Source organism: Danio rerio, chromosome 9 (genome assembly GCF_049306965.1).
Source record: "Danio rerio strain Tuebingen ecotype United States chromosome 9, GRCz12tu, whole genome shotgun sequence".
NCBI classification, from domain to species: Eukaryota; Metazoa; Chordata; class Actinopteri; order Cypriniformes; family Danionidae; genus Danio; species Danio rerio.
The window spans coordinates 3549003-3568764 of NC_133184.1; the positions used below are offsets into that span (position 1 = coordinate 3549003).

The following is a 19762-nucleotide window of genomic DNA, read 5'->3' on the forward strand; positions in this document are numbered from 1 at the left end:
CCAAATGGCCCACACAGTCTCCAGAGCTCAATCCAATAGAGCACCTTTGGAATGTGGTGAAATGGGAGATTCACATCATGGATGTGCAGCCGACAAATCTGCAGCAACTGCGTGATGCTTTCGTGTCAATATAAAGCAAAATCTCTGAGGAATATTTCCAGTACCTTGTTGAATCTATGCCACGGAGGATGAAGGTAAAAGGGGGTCGAAACCAATACTAATAAGGTGTACCTAATAAAGTGGCCAATAAGTGTATATGTGTTATTACTTTTAAAAGTAATAAATTAATTTCTTAAGTCACTTAAAAAGTAATCAATGCGTTACATTTATGGAAAGTACTGTGAAATTATGCTATTTCTGTGTGTGTATGTTTAAGATTAAGACAGGCTTGAGGTTGTAATATATATTTTTTTAAATAAAATAACATCCCTGTTAAAAATCAGGTCTATTTGTATATATTAACATATTGAAAGGGATAGTTTACCCAAAAATGTTTTAATTCTGTCATCATTTGCTCACCTTTCACATGTTCTTTTACTTTCTTTCTTCTGTTAAACACAAAATAGGTTATTTTGAAAAATGATGGAAACCTGTAACCATTGACTTCCATTTCTTTTCTCTACTGTGGAAGTTAATGGTGGTTACAAGCTTTTCATTTACGTTCAACGTGCCAACTTTTGGTTTTAGCTTGGAGTATATATATATATAATGAAATTGGAAAAGTCAACCCAAAACACTTTACAGTAAGTACACTCAAAATGAATGGTTTAGTGTTTCATCATATTGAGTACAAACTGAGCATTTAGGGGAAATATTGTTATTAAATTTAGCAAGTTTGATATTTATTGGGTAGCAATCTCCTCATCTACCACCAGTGTAGCATCCACCTGTATGACGCGACAGCAGCCGACCGCACACCTCAGAGAAGACAGAGTGATAAAGCCAATTATAATATGGGGAGGCCATGAAGGACAGAGGCAAGTGGGTGAATTTGGTATAATAACCCCAGGATGCCGGAGTTAATCCCGTATTCTTTTTCGAAAGACATCCTGGGATTTTAGGGTATATGCTGAAGCATGCTAATATAGGACTTTTAATTTGCCAGTAAAGCGCTTCCTGCAAACTATATGCCAAAGGAAAAATCAGCACGTAAGGTCTGTTTTCTTTAAAAATCAGCGATCTCCACTGGCTGTGTGATATCCGATATAAAGTGGGTCTCAGATTGTACACGAAGCACTGCATTAAATTACATTTTTTTCCCGCCATGTCTTTATAATATGAGCATTTATTTTACCCCAGTGGAGCTTCTGCGCTAGCCTGCCGATTCTGACGGCCGAGTGCGAGTAAAAGGCCTTTTGTCTCGTTTTACGCTTGAACAACTAAACGAATGCCAAAGTTTATTTAACTGAATGTATTTTAATTACATTACAACATGGATGCTGTAAAAGGAACCGTATAAAGTGGAAAAAAACTCACAATAACTGGTCACCGGAAGTTTAGGGAACAACACTAGCTCGGCATATATCCAATTATATTCATCTGTCTCCATATTCTACTGCATCTTAGAATATTACACAGCACCAAAAATGTAAAAATATATACTGAATATATTTCATATATTTTTGTCCACAGCAGATGGCAACTCGCCATGACGCAGTTTCTCGAGTCTGTGCTCCAATCAGGTGAGCCCTCTTCAGCGCTCCCCATGACAACGAGACAACAGTGACGTGCCTTGTAAAAATTTGCATATGCATTCCTATAAAGCTCGTGTGCTCTCTGTCAGCGGTGTCAGTTCGCCCGGTGTAGCTGTTTGTACTTGACCAAGGTGAGTTCAATACCGACGGTACGAGTGGAGCTACGCCAAACTCACGAAGTCCGCTTCGTGATGCTTCACCCGGGCCCGTCTGTGCTGTAGTTCCTTGCGGTTTGCGTACATAAACGCAACATCGCAAAGAATATTACGTGTTTGTTGCTCGAAATGTGCCGCCGAGCAACATCCAGTGAATACTGGCACGGCCTGGCGCCCGGTTTTCTCGTGCACTCCCTGGGGCGAGGCGGCCTTTGAGCCCTAGGCAGGGAACAAACAACCCCCGAGGACCCTCAGGGAAACACGGGGGGCCGGTAGTGGAACCTCGCTGCGAGGGTTATGGTGGGTGGGAGTAGCGAGGCCCACTCATCTTCTATTTTAAACTATAGTTTCAAACTTTAGTTTACTATAGTTTGAAATAGAAACCATGGTAACAGTTATGATTTAAATATGCAAAGAGCTTAGAATGACCGAGAGCAACAGACCCGGATTCCGCCATTTTGAAGTGATCGCGATCGCTCGTCATTGCTGTCGCGATGGAAAGCAGCTGCCTTGTTTTTATTTAATTTATTCAAAAAGCGCGTTATTGTTTCCCAAATTGTAGAGTGTACCCTCTTGGTAATTCTATGCTCTTTGCTCTCTGTCTGACTGTTGTAATGTTTTGCTTTGTTTTTCAGCTGAGCTGTTGAGCAAAGAAGGACTATTAAAGGCAACAGTTGAAGACAGCCGCGGGTTATATTCACGAGCGCGCGCATTATAATGTTTTCGGGCTGTTTTCTGAAAGTGTGTCTTGTTTAGATAAGTTTGCATGTCAAACTAAATAAACTTTACTCTTTCTAAACACCTGTCTCGTGTTTTATTTGTCCTCTACAGCAATGCACTGTCATAAGTCTGTTGAATGCATTTGTATGCAACATGGTTTGACAATACAGTAGTCTAACAAATAAATAGTTGTTATAAATGTACCTTCATTAGTCAACATTTGGTGTTATGTTATGGTTGTTTCATAACTATATTTATTATTCCTTATGTTTAAAACCAGCAAATTATACTATATATTTAACATGTCATAAACTTACTGTTATTTTAAAATTTGCCAAATAAAATGACCTAAGACAAGAATGGGTGTTGTTTTGGTTTTATGTCAACCTACTGTAGGTTTTAAGTTGACTACAGCAGGTAGGCTACATACATCAAAGGGAGTTTTTTTTAAATGACCCAAATCAAGTAAAACGTCTCTTACTCGAGTACTTTTAGCATGCAAAAGTCAAATTTAAGTATATAAAATACAGTTTCCAACAACAAAATTTTGTCTTGTGAAAAAGACCATGGTGGTGAGGAAAAAAAGTAATGTCAAGTTATATATATATTTATAAAAGAAGTTAATCAAGTTGTCATAATATTTAGTCATTAGATAATGTGACCGCTAGATGGCGTTCATTTCAAAGGAGCGTTACCCTGTACTAAAATGGCGGCTCTATTGACGCATTCCTTCCAATAGACAACATCAGGGTAGGCGACATCTAATGTATATAGCTATGGGCGCTAACTAGTATTCAAGTCGTATCATGCTCAACTTTTAATACTCTTTTATGCACTTTGAAAGTCTTTTGCGTGATTTCAGAGAGATATTTAAGCACATATGAAGTTAACAGTGGCGTCTCTAACATTGAGTTACACAATGCAGCATTTAGCTCGCTCGTGAACATCGCTGCTGTCCTCAGATCATTGTCTGAGCAGAAGTTTCATCATTAGCCCTGACTGTCAGATGCTCTTCATCTCAGGAGCTGTATTTTTAGATGCTTGATAACAGATATAAGGTGAGTTATGGCTGGAGTGGACTCTGCCAGACGGGCTTTCATTCATTTTGGCATGGCAGAGAACAGGATACTAAAGAGTGACAGAGAGAGTCCACAAAAACTGCTCTCCGGTTGCATTTCATTTGGTGAATATTATCTTTTAGAGCTTCGAGTCGTGCCTCAGGTTTTTCCCTCAGGTGTTTCTCGTCAGATTTGTCGTAGAAAGGTGAGAAATGTTTGAGTTTAAGACATATACCTAAATTAATATATAAGCTATGGGATGAAGTTAAAGATATTTGTGCAATGCATTTATTTATAAATTATATTTATAAATGAATAAATGTATTTATAAATTATTTGGCATCTGCTTCTACCTTGTGGCAGCAAAGGGAAGTTTTAAAAGGCACACGTTTTATTCATTCTGAAAGTTCTTTACCTGCTGAATCACTGTTCATAATGCAGACCGTTATTATTTTAATTGTAGGTCTATATATGTATGTATACATGTAAATGCATGTTTAAATATTAAATTAAAGTTTTTTTCTTAGTTTTTTTCGGTTTATTTTTATAAATATAAATTCTATGAATATACATTTATATAATGATGACACATATTATAAATTCTTTTAATATTTCTATATAGCTTTATTTAGTTAGTTTTAGTATTTATTTATATATGTGTAGGTCTATTTTTTAATATAATATAGTTTTTAAAATGTTTGTAATTTTATAATTAAATAACATCGCTAACTTTTTTGTTTTATATATATATGTATATATGGCTGATTCCAGCGTTATGGATGTGACATTTGCAGTAAAAATTCAAAACATAAATTAGCAGAGAAAGTATACGTTAACATTATATTGAACCATCTGTTTATATTTTCCAAAACAACTAACCACAGAGTTATGGGATCAAAAAAATTCAATCTGTGAACATTTTTATACTTTAAATGTGGAAAATAAACAAGTGTTATGGATGTGACAAAAAAAGTCTGCGAGTTTACAGTATACAACATATTTCGTAGAAATTCTGTGAATTAAACTGCACAACCCAAAATAAATAACGCTCAACAAAAGGTTAAGAGTTGGCTCTTTATAGAACACAACTGATTGATTTTATTTTATTTTGACATTTTTGCATTTTTGAGGGAAAAGCTTTGTTATGGATGTGACACTTTTTCGTTATGGATGTGACAAATGTGAAATTGCCATTTCTTTGACTTTGGTAAATCAAATATAATAGTTTGAAAACATTGACAGAGACATTTTTAAGTATTTTTAAAGTACTGTAAAACACTTGCCTGCACAAAAAATGTAGAAACGGTTTTGCTATTTTGGTGAAAACATTTGTCTTTTCATGGCAAGGTTGACATTTTCATGGAATTGCTCATATATATATATATATATATATATATATATATATATATATATATATATATATATATATATATATATATATATATATATATATATATTTATATATATATATATATATATATATATATATATATATATATATATATATTTACATTAAATTTTTATTTTGTATAATTTTTTTTTAGTTGTCACTTTTAACAGGTAATATTTCATCTAGTACTTATATTTTAATAATAGTTTTAATTTCTGTCAGTAACACGGATAACGCCGTGAGATGTCATAGTTTTCTACTGGTAGGCTCAGGAGGCTGTTATCATCCATCCACATGGTTAATCAGCTATAGATCACAAACGGCTGCAGCCGGAAGTTAACGAGAATTATTTATATTATTTATTAAATTTCCCAATAATTACATTTTGTTAATGCCTACCTTAACCGTCACAGTAATGTAAAAACAGATCTGGATTCTTCTCTATTAGTATAGCTGACAATGTGAATGGATGATAACAGCCTTCTGAGCGACATTTACTGCTTGGAAGGCCCCTACTGGCCCATATCTATCAGCTGATAACCACTGATAACACAGCTGACTGGACATGGTCAAAAGACATTATTGGACCACACTAACCAGCCAAACGTGGGGTCCCATATGTGACAAGGCACTAGACTTTTAGGTATTTTAGAGATGTGTAATAAAGAAATGTATGATGTGGTTTTATGTGTCTTTGGCAGCGAGAACAAGCTGAATCCCAAGCCCGAGAAGAAGCAGAGAAACAGAGGATCGAACGAGAGAAACACTTCCAGAAGGAGGAGCTGGAACGCTTGGAAAGAAAGAAGGTAAAATAAAAGTCCACCAATCAAGCTAAACACAGCATCACGCTCTCTCATTCACACACACACACACATACGCGTGCTTGCTCGCTCGGGAGATAAAAATAATTTATAAAAACAATGAAAATACTTAGTTTAAAAATATTGAACGACATTATGATATGACGTACTTCCGGAAAGTTCCTAGTTCTCTGTTTATCCGTCGGATTTTAAGGTGGGTTTCTTTTGACTGCCTCCTGTCGTTTTAAAGAATATCACAATGGCGAACGCGGCGAGTATAAAAGCCTCGGCCGTTTCGTGAGGGGCGCACGCAGTCAGCGGAGGTGTGCGATGCGGCGCCAGGCGCGAGTGTAATTCCAGCTTAAAGGGTCACGAAACACCCAAACACATTTTTTGAGCTGTTGACAGTCGTATATGTGTCCCACACTGCTAAAAACACTATATGGACACCTATATTTCACTAAAAAGTGTAAATTGGTTGTTTTTGCGTTATTTCAAGCAAATTCGTATACTTCCGGCTTGAAACAAATTTTTGAAGCTGCGTCACGGTCATGACATAATAGCGTGTATTCCAGCGTGCAGACTGGACGTCTGTGCCAGAGTGTGTCTTATTACGTCTTACAGTGTGCTGCATTAATGCATGAGTAAAGCTTGGTTCAAACCAATCAGCGCGCTCTATTGTGCAACTTCATTAATATTCATTACTGTCACAGTGTTTAGACGGCAGAGACGCCACGTTGTGTTGGCAAAACAAGCGTGAAGTGTTGCTTTTATAGTTTGCTGCAGTTCAGTTTCGTTTTCATTTTCTCTCTGTGAGAGCTCATCTGGAGTCACGTGTGGATTAACAGTGTACGCGACGCTCGACAACAACAACTTACGTGTCTAAGGAGGATTATTGTTTACCTGAGAGCTGTTCTCATCTGCAAACTCTGAGATCCAGATTCGCTTGTAGTCTCCTCTTAATAAAGACGCGGCTCTAGTTGCTGGTGATTGTCCTGTCTCTACAGATTTGGTAAGTGAGCGGCCAGCGCTCTTTGTTTATTCAGTTTGTTCGTATCGAACTAACTATTGCACCGAGTGTAAACATGTTAGAACAACAACCAAACTTTAACCTCGTGTAGGATTTTCACCGCATTTTGTGACCGGAATAACACACGCAGCTTTTTGACTCTACCTGCCATGTGCATCTAAGTTTCCGGGAAATGCTGAGGGTTTTTGTCTTTCATTCGCCGTGCGGTCTCAATTATTGCATGAAAAATACACGCTTAGAGCAGTTCCTCGAATCAAATATCTCGTTTGTCGCGAGGGACATGAATGAATTCCCTGAATGAAAGAGCCAAACTGCAGTTAAAGTCCACCATTTAATAATTTGGCAAATAATTCGACTACAGATGTCCATGTAAACACAGTCACTTTGTCCCCTGTGTGTGTGTTTTGACTCTGAAACTCAGCGCACCCAAATAGACACTCCCACACCCTGCCTCTTTTCTTCCTCAGACACTCCCCCCTAAACAGAGCTGGACACGCCCACTTTTCTGACTTTTTTCAAAGTAGAGGTGTGAAAGCACCCTGCTGAAACGAGGGGGTTTCATGGCCCTTTATGCAGGAGCGGTGCGAGAGGCGCGCTGGTATGATTTCTGAGTGCATGCGTCAGTTTGTTTTTGATTACATTGCTTTCACCAGTGTTAGTTCGGTTCCACAGAGAATAACATCTTTATATAACGATAAACGTCTTTAAAATCGTCTTTATTATAAGGGAATGTTTCACGGAGATGATTTTACTGCGTGAGAAAAGTGATGTGTGGCGTGAGAGCGTGAGAATACGATCAATTGCGTGACTCAAATGCGTGAGAGTTGGCAACTCTGTTTATAACCACTTGGGAAAGTATATGAGTACATTTTTGGGTCAACTATCCCTTTAATCCAATTTTCTTGGACTGTAGAAAGTGTTACACCTTCTTTATACTCGAATATTTTCCAGTGTTGTTATGTTTTCAACTTATATGCAGTGTAAGCTAATTGAAAGCACTAAATACACTGCATGGGGATTAATTTTGACTGTTTGAGTGCATTTCTGTCTGTCAGACACATATAATCATATGCATAGTGAGTGATGGAAAGGGACAGTGATTTCATGTCTCTCAGCATCTCATCTGAACAGGACGAGTGTCAAATATCGCGATAGACTTTTCATGAGAGCAGTTTGATGTCTTCTTTTTCTCCTCTTCAGAGCTTCTGGACGCACTGCAGAGGGCGATGAAGGTTTGTGTGTGTCTGTCCCGAGTGTAGTGTTGACAGCCCCTCCTCTCCAGATGAGACTGGGAAAAAAAACACACCATCATTCACTTAACCTCCCACATTTTGTCTGATGTCGTTTGCGTGGACAGTTGATTGATGTTTTGCTCTGTGGTTCTCTAAAGTGCCTGGATGAGTGCGCAAAGTAGCAGTGGAAGTTTGGAGGGGGCGCCATCTTGGCTCCAGTAGCAGCAGCGGCTCTCGAGCGCGTCCCCGGCGCCGCTTTCACACACACCGCGCCGCCCGCACCAGCGAAACAAGGTAAAGTGTGCTTGTTTTGTTCCCATAAGTTTCTACTTTTGCATGACACGATAGATCCAGCTGGATGTTGCGTTAAAATGAGGTTAAAATTACTCGACCGACTTGGGCTATGAGTTATAATGTTAGCCGGCTAGCTTTTTAGCCGTTTCCAGCTAAAGTTAGCTGGCTCTATGGATGCTGACAGGCGTGTTAGCCACTTAGCATGCTAACGTGTTGGTTTCGCGGCTAGTTAGCCGCTTAGCTTGTGCTGTCAAAATCAAATCGTGGAAAGTAGCTTCTAGCCTGGTAGCAATAAGCTATTTAGCACGTAAGCCCTATCCACCTGAGGTTAGCATCTCGGCTCTAATTAGCATCTTGTGCTCCTACTATTCTACACTGCAAAAGCTCCAAAATAAGAAGTAAAGAAAACGCTAACTGGTACTTTTGCTCTTTTCCAGCATACACGCGTCGTCTTGTGACGTGAAATCACGTTTAAGTTGAAAACTGTCGATTTTGGACGCTGGAGTTGGGGATTTTAGTGAGCAGGAGTGAGACTTGGAGACTGGGTTCATGATGGCAGGGTCGCCGATGGAGCAAATGGGTTTGTTGTTTTCCGCCTTTCATTTCCGCGCGTTTTGTGAACTTTTCACGCAAAGTCGTTGATGAAAGTAAGATTTTAATGTTTTCACGTGATATTATGTCAAACACAGTTATACAGAGATGTTATTCTATCAGTTTTGGGTTTATGCTTTGCTGTAATGAGTGCAACTTTGGCACCGTGCCTGCTTTAAGGTGTCGTCCACTTCCACCCATATGGCATTTAGGATATTATTGGAGGAGTGGTTGGCCAGTTGTCAAGTTCTGTCAGTCCCCACAACTGACCTTTCATCCTGTCACCGAGCATTACATTCTAAAACTAATGCATTTGTCTGTCAGCACACCTGAAAGAGATCTTCCTTGCTGTGATTCTGGTAAAGATGGTTTAATATTCGCACACTTGGAATATGTATGGGCTGATAACCAGTTTATTGAGGTTAAGTTGGTTTAATATTTGCACATTCGTTCATTTAACTGTCTCTTTATTGTTTAATTTGAATTGGATTAGCATGCAAATATGACTTCAAAACCTAATTAGCACTATCTAATTGACTGTAAACAATGCTGTACTTTAATAATCATTGATTGCTAATATGATTTCCCTATTTAGAATTTGCAAAGAATACTTTTCTGAAATTATATTATTAAGGAGAATGTCTGAAAATACGAATATTAAACCAACTTTACCTCCATAAACCAATTTTACCTCCATAAACGTTAAACCGTTCTTAAGGTATGTGTACAATTTTATTTTTTTATTTTTACATGTTTTTCACACCTATTTTATTTAGTTTTTTTTTAGGCCAACTGTACTTCCAATAAAAAAAGGAACCTCCATGTTAGGCATGGGCCGGTATAAGATTCTGTCGGTATGATAACCTTTGATAAAAATATCACGATTTCACAGTATTGTGATTACTACTCTAAAATATATTCTTTTTAAATGTCTGGGTAAAAAAATAAACAAATACATTTTACTTTTTGAAAGATTTATAATATTTTGGAGAAGTAAACATGTCAGGCTGAGTAATTCAAATTAATCATTGACTTCTGCTTTCTTCATTAATTTCAAAAACACAGATTTTTTTACAATTTAAAATGCCGTCACTGGATATTTTTTTCTACTGTTGTCCTAAAAACATTTTTTTATTTATATTACAGAAAATTTTGGCGGTTTTAAAACCTTCACTTTTCCAAATCGTGGTATACCTTGAAAACGGTTATCACCCCATGCCTACTCCACATCAAAAGCTAGTGGTCCAAAATATTTTAAATATTTCTTAAAATACAATATTTTGTGTTCAATGGGTGAAAAAAGTTGTTGTTGTTTTTTTTACCCAGACATTTAAAAAGAACCCATTTTGGAGCAGTAATCACAATACCGTAATTTTATCCAGGGTTATCATACCATCAGAATATTCCACCAACCCATGCCTAATTCAGACTTTCTCCTTAATAATATAATTTCAGAAACTGATTCTTTGCAAATTCTAAATAGCAAAATCATATTAGCAGCCAAATGACTACCAAGTACAATATTGTTCACAGTTATATAAATAGTGCTAATGTTGTTTTGAAGTCATACTTGCATGTGATTTCAAGCTGAATATTCAAAGTACCATGGTAAATAATATAGGGAGAATGTCACAAGTTGTCACTGAACAAGTGTGCAAATATAAAACCAACTTTACCTCAATCTTACTGTGCTGTTTCCATGCTTATTATTATTTTTTGTTGCACGTGTTGTTTTCATTGCAAAGAGACCCAGGATAAGTGATATTCCCCAAGGGACGTGTTTAGGTGAGAACCTCTCAAGAGCTGTTGAGCTGCAAAAATAAATAGCACTGTGGTGGAGCACTGCCAGAACCTGAGGACAGCTCATTAGCCAGAAATAATAATATAATCAGTTGTTATTTATTTTGTATGAAAGTATGGATCTTCCTAGTTGTTGTAAAATCTAAATTTTGATAGTTACATGTTACTTTTGTATTGTTTGAATGGTTATGGATGTATATGTATTGGGGCTTCACAGTATACTGTTTCATCATCGGTATCTGGTCTCTTTTACGCAGTGTTGGTGTTATAGTTTGTCTATATACACTGTTTAATGGGATTTGGGTATCTATGTCAATTTTAGTGCTGTTTTATGTTTGCTTTGTTGTATAACTTTTGTATTGTTTTTATCAAGACTATTTTACCATCTGACCAGGGATAATGGATGAAAGATAACAAGAAGTCTGGTCACTCTGATGCATTAGCAGCAGTGTTAATTTATGTACAAGGTCTCAGATAGATAGATAGATAGATAGATAGATAGATAGATAGATGGATAGATGACTTTAAGTGTAATTTAATGGCTTAACAAGGTTAATTAGGTTAACTGGGCAAGCCATTTGACAACAATACAGTTTGTTCTGTAGCCAATCAAGTCATGGATGGATGGATGGATTGATAGATGGATAGATTGCAATGCAGTAATCGATAATGTTGAGTTGGGTTTATAATAACCAGTTACCGCAGTTCAGAACATGATTTATGGAGTCAATTCCAAGTTTAACTCTAATCGAGTGAAAGATTTTCACTTGGATGTGTTTTTTAAGACCTGTGAGTGTGATTTCAAGCCGACGTCCACCAAGAAGTTATTAAGTTTGTAGCTTTAACAGATTAATTGTATTTAAATATTTATACAGTGAAGATTATATAGTGATAATTGAGTTTCTCTACCTCAATATTGTTGGATTTCAATTAAACCATGAAACACAGTGTGTTTGAATTGTGTCTTTGTAGACTTCTGTGCTTGTAATTTGTATTTTGTGCAGTTGAACTCTCCTGCAAAATAAAAATGTAGCTGTAATAGGGCTGGGCGATATGACAAAAATCTCATATCACGATACAAGTCGTGTCATATCCTTGGTTACGATTTACAGTTAAAATCAAAATTAATAGTCCTTCTGAGCTTTATTAATTAATTTATTTTTTTTATTAACTTTTTTATTTCTTAAATACTTCCCAAATTATGTTTAACAGAGCAAGGACAGTTTCACAGTATTTCCTATTTTTTTCTTCTTCTGGAAAAATCTAAAGTGATCAATAATTTAAAAATAGTAAAAAAAAACCTCTTGTGAAATTATATTCATATAGCCGACAAATATAATATTGCGATTACATTTTTTTCCATATATATATATATATATATATATATATATATATATATATATATATATATATATATATATATATATATATATATATATATATATATATATATATATATATATATATATATATTGTGTGTGTGTGTGTGTGTGTGTGTGGGCTGGCATAAAATCCATCTAAAAGTAGGTGTTATTGATTGACAGCACAAGTATGTGTCAAAAACAGGTGGACACTGTGGTTGTGAGGAGCAGAAAGCTAAAATGACATCTCTGCATTGTAAGGGTTCACCCGGGTGCTTGTGCAGGGGCCTGAGAGCAGGAGACCCGTGCAGAATGTCAAGGAAATGATGCCTCTTCACCAGAGAGTGAAAAAAGGACAAAGAGCAAGAGGGAGCTCTGAGTATCACCTATTGAGTCCTTTACTTTAGATGGCTTGTGTTTGAGTCATGCTGTAATAAGGCTGGGCGATATGACAAAAATCTCACATCACAATATAAGTCATGTCATATCCTTCAGAATGATATACAGTTGAAGTCGAAATTGTTAGTCCTCCAGTTATTTTGTTTATTTATTTTTTTCAAATATTTCCCAAATAAAGTTTAACAAAGAAAATGTTTTTTTCACAGTATTTCCTATAATATTTTTTCTTCTGGAGAACGGCTTATTTGTTTTATTTCAGCTAGAATAAAAGCAGTTTTAAATTTTTTAAAAAGCATTTTAAGGTCAATATTATTAGCCCCCTTAAGCAATATTTTTTTCAGATTGTCTACAGAACCACTGTTATACAATGACTTGCCTAATTACCCTGATTATATTAACTTAATTAACCTTGTTAAACCTTTAAATGCCACTTTATTGAATAGTAGAGTCTTGACAAATGTCTAATCAAATATTATTTACTGTCATCATGACAAAGATAAAATAAATCAGTTATTAGAGATGAGTCATTAAGACTATTAGGTTTAGAAATACGCTGGAAAAGTCTTCTCTCTGTCAAACAGAAATTGGGAAATAAAACATAGAGGGGGGAGGGAGGGTAGCAATTCTGACTTCAACTGTATGTCTTGAATCACGATATAAGTCATGTCATATCCTTTGTAACGATACATTGATCTAGTAAAGGGCTGCACGAAAATATTGGAAAAATGTAATCGCGATATTTTGCTATTCTCTGATATGAATACAAGTTTATCAGATGACTCGAATATTCCTATGCAGAAAGATTTTTTAATTGTACATTGATCGGGATAATTCGGTAGGGGCGTGTATCTGAATAAAATGATAAACAATCTACAAACATAGATAAATACAGTAAAGAAAAAGGTACAAGTGTAATAAACAGTGTTTTATTGTTTTCCAATGAGTCTAACGATATTTAGGTATATTAATATTATTGTCATTTTAAGATCATTTTAACACTATAATAGCCTCATGATGCAAGTACACTACCTGACAAAGGTCTTGTCGCTATCCAAGTTTTATGAACAACGAATAACAACTTGTCTTATAATTCATAATTTTGTATCAGAAGTGGCTTATATGAAAGGCAAAGGCCTCTAGATTACACTTATTTTACCAAAATAAAATATGATCATGCCTTGATTTTTTTTAATTAGGACAATAAGGTCTGACTTTGCTTAGACTAAAGTCTTGTCACTGAACAGAAATAATGTCCAGTATAGAATATAAAGTCCTGCTGCAGTGGAGACAGAATGAATATTGTGTCTGACTCCATCATGAGCTTGGAGGACTGCATCCATACATCTCTGACATGACTCAAATCACTGATTAATAAAGTCATCTGGAATGGCAAAGAAAGCGTTCTTGCGTAAACCCCAGACATGCTCAATAATGTTAATGTCAGGTGACTGGGCTGGCCAGTCCTGGAGCAGCATGACCTTCTTTGCTTTCAGGAACTTTGATGTAGAGGCTGAAGTATGAGAAGGAGCGCTCTCCTGCTGAAGAATTCGCCCTCTCCTGTGGTTTGTAGTGTAATGGGCAGCACAAATGTCAGAAAATTACCGTCTGCCACTTTTCCAAACGGTCAACTAGAAGTCAAGTTATTATTTGTTGCTTTTACAACTGGGATCGATGGCAAGACTTTTGTTAGGTAGTGTACACTCTTCCAAAGAACTCAATATTTCATTCAATTATATTCATTTTAGCAATTTAATAATCAGGCATCGGAATCGGAATGTGAAAACGTACAGTTGAAGTCAGAATTATAAGCCCCCCTTTAAATTATTATTATTTTTTAAAGAATTTTATATTATTTGGATATTTTTTTTCTTCTGGGGAAAATCTTATTTGTTTTATTTCGGCTAGAATAAAAGCAGCTTTTAATTTTTTATGAACCATTTTAAGGTCAACATTATTAGCCACTTAAATTTTTTTACTGTCTTTAGAACAAACCAGTTATACAATAACTTGCCTAATTACCCTCACCTGCCTAATTAACCTAGTTTAATGTCACTTTAAGCTGTGTAGAAGTGTCTTGAAAAATATCTAGTCAAATATTATTTACTGTCATCATGGCAAAGATAAAATAAATCAGTTATTAGTTATTAAACTATTATGTTTAGAAATGTGTTAAAAAAAAAAAATCTGCTCTCCGTAAACAGAAATTGGGGAGAAAAATAAACAGGGGGGCTAATAATTCTGACTTAAACTGTATATCCTAAACAAATCAAGAATAATAATAATAAATGTTAACAATAAAAGTGCTAGGTAAAACAAAAAATAGAAAAAAGTACCAGATCTATTTTCAGTCATCAGACCCCCACATGACTAGATGTACTAATGTAATCTAGAGTAAATACTATAGTGTTTTTTTACCACACTTGACACCTCCAATAAATATAGAAAGGCTGTGCAATTGACTAAAATGTGGCTAGAATTGTTTTTTATTGTATGGGCGATGGCTGTTGCATCACCAAAAATGATTTGAGAACATGTTTATGTGTTGTGCGATAAGTCAATATATTGATTGTGGAAGACCTATACAAAACAATACGTTTTGTGGCACCACAAAATAAACAATGGAGCATAATATGAAACTATAGACTTATTATATTGTCTATGTGATCTACATCGTCATATTGCACAGCCCTATGCTTCTCATTTTTGTCCTGTCTGAGATTTGTAAATGTGATTTATCAAGCCTGGATGATGCTATTAAGCTGCATCTGTCTACTGTAGCTGCATCTCCCAGATGTGTTGTTTTTGAAGTATAAATTGATTATTTAGCACTCATGAAACGCATCCACCGTGTCTGAGGCTTCTCAAAATAGCCTCACCTTCTCCTGCCGGCCTCCATTATTACCGCCAACTCTAATGATAAAGCTCCCCTGCAGTCCTGTTTATGTCCTGGCCTGATGACACCACTGATCTTTGCACTGCCATTTTGTGTCAGTGGGAATGTGCTGGGCATCCATGTTGGCTCTTGGTCCTCCAGAGAGTGAGAGAGGGCTAAGCCTGGTTAAAAGACTGCAGACAGGCTCCACAAGCTGCTCGCTTCTTTTTAGGATTTTTTTTAGTCCCATTCACTGTTGCACACTGAGCACAGAGATATATCCTGTGATTATAATGGCTCACTCTCATATAATATTGTACTGATATCGCTGTTTTCATCCGGCAATTTTTATGCACATTTTGGATTATCACACAAAAAGACTGCTTGAAAAAGTGAAGATGCGCATTCATTTTGAACAATAGGATAAAGCAATGCTATAGACCATTTTGAGGGATGTAAAGAAAAGCAATGGTCCCAACGTATTTCCTGTTTTACATTTTTATTTTGATAGCTCTAGAGAATCCAAAAAGAGCCACATATTGATATGATAGGTGTTTTAACATTAAGTTTGTTACAGTTATGTAATATTTTGATAACAAGCAGGAAGTGTTCATGGGCCAGTGACAAGATAAAAGTCCGATATAAGCAAAATGAGTAAAAAATAGGGATGTTACGGTATTGTAAATACCGTCATACCGCAATATTAATTTTTTTCGATATTACCGAAGTCGCATGACTCGGTAAAACTATAGGTCTTCTGAGAAAATTTGCTCAGGCAAATGAAGCGAACGGGAGGTAGCGAAAACTACAATTCCCATCAGCCCATGCTTGACCATCATCCCTTGCGGTCTGTTGTCGCTACAGATCCAGTAATGCGAAAATGGAGTGTGCTGCTAGAAGCGGGGATGAAAAAGAGCTGAAAAACTCTAAAGCGGGTGTTGTCGCCGCGCGCGTACTGAATAGCGGTGTTGTCGCGCGAGTTCTTATCAGCTGTGTTGTCACGCGCGTACTGAATAGCGGTGTAGTCGCGCGAGTTCTTATCAGCTGTGTTGTCGCGCGCGTACTGAATAGCGGTGTTGTCAGCACACTGTTCAGATTGATGCAGACATGAGACCTCTATCTTACTCATGGTTTGTCCTCTCAAGTGGGGGAAAGACAATGCACAACGTTACCCACTGCTGTCAACCTGGGCCAAGTCATATCTCTCTTGTCCCAGAAACCTCAGTCCCAAATGAGAGGGTTTTTTTCTGTTGCAGGGGACATTGTAAATGCCCAGAGATACCAGCTTTTACCAGATTATATTTATATGATAATTTTCCTTAAAACCCATCTCTATCTAAGTGAGTGAGTGATTAAATGTTGAATGTGATGAGTTTTCAACAATACTAAATTGAAACTTTATTTTTTTACATGGTTTAATATTTTTTTGTTATTAAAATTGAAGTTCCTGTTTCAAAGCTTACAGATAGATGACTAATTTGTATGTCATTGACACTTTTGGCACTTTTTTGGAGTATTTTCACAAGTTTTGTTTTTTCCTGTAAATGATTCAATAAATACCGTTCCGTGACATTCATACCGAGGTATTACCGTACCGTGAAATTCTGATACCGTTACATCCCTAGTAAAAAATGTAATTTTTTTTTTTTTTTTTTTTTTGGGATCACACACTCCGCGACCCACTTTTGGGTCATGACCCACCAGTTGAAAAACACTGTTCTACAGCATATTAGTTGCACTAAATAGCCTAACAATTATGCATCATGTTTTATTAATCACTTAGACAGAACTGACTTAGATTAAAGTTTGTTTGATTTAAAAATGAACAAAAAAAACCTTAGATGTAGCTAAGCTACAAAATGCGCATAAAAATAGGTGGATGGAAACATAGCTAGTGACAGTTCACAAACTACTTCTTGTTACCTCACTTTTAATCATTTTCCTACGAAAAAACTAACAACAATTTAACATTTAGAATTTTATATGCTTCTGTCCGAATACTTTTGAGGCTCAGTTTGTGTAAAAGTCTGATTATTTTAACCATGTGATAGTCTAGTATTTATATTGCGTCTCTTTTCTGTAACATAATTATATAAAGTGACAAAGTTATTTTTCTAAGTGATGCTGATTTAATCTCATCTATTTATGAACTGAGCAATACAAACACTGTCTGCATCTGCGCTCATTTAATTTAGTGTCTGAGTGGGTGGGAGTCTCTCCAGAACAGAGTTATCATTTACACAGTTGCAGTAAATGTTTTATTGTGGCTGTTTAAACATAAACTCTATGAACAAGCACCATAAAACATTTGTACCGTGGGCGACATTAGTCCTTGGAGACATCACTTTCTCAGCTGAAAATGTAAACTTCTGCTTGATGGTCTGAGCCTTCAGACAGCACAAGCATTGGACGTTTGATGTCACACAAAATGACAGGCTTCAATCTGATTGGCTGAAGTTCTACAGTTCTGTTGTGTGCAGTGAGTGATTCAGGAAAGATGATTTAGTATTTGGCTAGAAGAGAACTGCTTCCCTGATTTTGTCTGGTTTCTCCCAAGGTTTCCTCTCTGTTAAGGTAGGGCTGGGCGATTGATCGAAATCAACATTCAGAACTAAGGGTGTCACGATCCTCCAAATCCTCGATTCGATTACATTTTCGATTCTAAAGGCACGATTTGATTCGATTTTCGATTATGAAACTCATGGGACTCGTGAATAGGCAGTGATCTGTGTCGGTATAATGGCGTCGGTAAAAAAAGACGCACAACCAACAGGAACCAGCCAACAGTATCTGAGGTGTTCGCTAAAATGACAAAGTACAAGTGAGTGAAAGATTGAAGCAGTCCTCTGACTGCCTGCTGTCTCGAGCGCATGGCTGTGAGTGCGTCTGTGTCTGTGTGGTCACGTGATGTGCATTTTCAGAGGTAGAGAGGAAGGAGGGCTGCTCAGAAATGCTACACGCCACTGTGGATGTCAAATCGTTGTCGTTCTAAAACAAAGACAGTGTAAACAGGGCCTAAGTGTGTACTTTTCGCGAGTGGATTTGCAACGGGGGCGGGCGGAGGATCGCGATATCGGTGTTGTCTATCGGACGAACCGTATGTATTATGTACATAGCAGAGCTTGCAAAACTGTGTTTTTTTTTGTCGACAACACGAACGTTGTCAATATAACTCACTGGAAATCCAAAATGCTTACAACACCGGTGACTTCATTGTAAGAGGAGAGGGTTTAAGTTCTGTCGACGGGTCTCCTGCTTCTGCAGTTTAACAAGCACTTCAACAAGCCTGTTTTTTTCCCGCTTGGCAAGCCAAGCTAACGTGACATGGGGGCGTGGCAGCATCAACGATTCTATTTTTTGATTCGATAATCGAAATTGAGCATAAATTTCGATCGGTGACACCCCTATTCAGAACCTATAATCAATTAAATTTTTAAAGGATGATTTTTACTATTACTTTCCCTACCTGTCACGTGATCCTGTTCTGTTAAAGGCTGTGACTGATTTCGACTTTTGCAACCACTTTGCAGCCACATCAGATCTCTGGTCAAGTTGGATGATGGACTCATTCTTGAGCCTTACTTTGCACTACATTGACGGTGATTGGAAGTAGGGCTGCAACTAACAATTATTTTAATAATCGATTAAACTGTCAATTATTTTTTCGATTAATCGATGAATCAGGTAAAAAAGCATTAATTTCCAACCGTTTTTTCAAAAAAGCTGATCCATGAGCTGTTATAATAATAATATTATTAATAAATAATAATTAAATAAACTAAGTAGTTTTGTCCTGTTTTCAATCCAAATATCTAAATATTTTTAAATCCAGTTGTTAGCAAGTACCACCTCAGAAAAAAATAGTCTCTCCAAGTCCCACCAAAAATGAGCAGTATTGAAATACAGAGGTGTAGTACGCCCAGTAAAGCACAGCTCTGCACAGTAAAAAAAATATGTGGCAGATTACCTCAGAAATATAGGCTATATGTCATATATGGCATATTATATACATAATTTTTGATAAATTGTGAAATGTGTGTAGCATGTACATGACATATTTCATTCCTCTGCGTACCACTAGTGGTACACGTACCAAAGTTTGAGAAACACTGTACTAGACATATGAAATAGCATAAGAAATTATGTCTTGTTTTCTGAAAAAAAAAAAAACTGTTAAGTGATTGTTTGCTTAAAACAAGTTAAATTATTTGTGAATTGTGTAAGAAAAATAATCTTAATGAGATATAATCTCAAACAGAAGTTTTACCAGTTCACAATAAACTTGTAAGTGATCGTGATCTACAATGTGAGATGGTTGTCGCCATGTTCACTTGCGGTCGCACGAATGCTATTAAATTGAACCGAA

At 36.5% G+C, this 19762-nt stretch overlaps 2 protein-coding genes and 1 long non-coding RNA gene across 16 annotated transcripts in view; 2 read left to right on the forward strand and 1 right to left on the reverse strand.

Annotated features, from left to right (window-relative positions):
• LOC141376048 (uncharacterized) overlaps positions 1-1721 on the reverse strand; it is a 10114-nt gene extending 8393 nt beyond the window's left edge. The window contains exon 1 of one of the 2 annotated variants that reach the window (XR_012385128.1): positions 1477-1721. This is a non-coding gene — a long non-coding RNA (uncharacterized lncRNA). The remainder of the gene's footprint in view (positions 1-1476) is intronic. The other variant, XR_012385127.1, reaches the window with a different exon arrangement.
• Positions 1-2648, forward strand: part of mettl8 (methyltransferase 8, methylcytidine) — a 17339-nt gene extending 14691 nt beyond the window's left edge. Inside the window, exons 11-12 of one of the 2 annotated variants that reach the window (XM_073911471.1) lie at positions 1633-1682; positions 1765-2648. In XM_073911471.1, coding sequence (XP_073767572.1) covers positions 1633-1682; positions 1765-1915 — 201 coding nt within the window. In that variant the 3' untranslated portion in view covers positions 1916-2648. The remainder of the gene's footprint in view (positions 1-1632; positions 1683-1764) is intronic. The other variant, XM_073911472.1, reaches the window with a different exon arrangement.
• A 5397-nt stretch (positions 2649-8045) lies between these two features.
• tlk1a (tousled-like kinase 1a) overlaps positions 8046-19762 on the forward strand; it is a 59967-nt gene continuing 48250 nt past the window's right edge. For 3 of the 12 annotated variants that reach the window (XM_005167405.6, XM_005167404.6, XM_021478688.3), the window contains exons 1-2: positions 8049-8373; positions 8811-8953. In XM_005167405.6, coding sequence (XP_005167462.1) covers positions 8923-8953 — 31 coding nt within the window. In that variant the 5' untranslated portion in view covers positions 8049-8373; positions 8811-8922. 12 annotated transcript variants of the gene reach the window in all.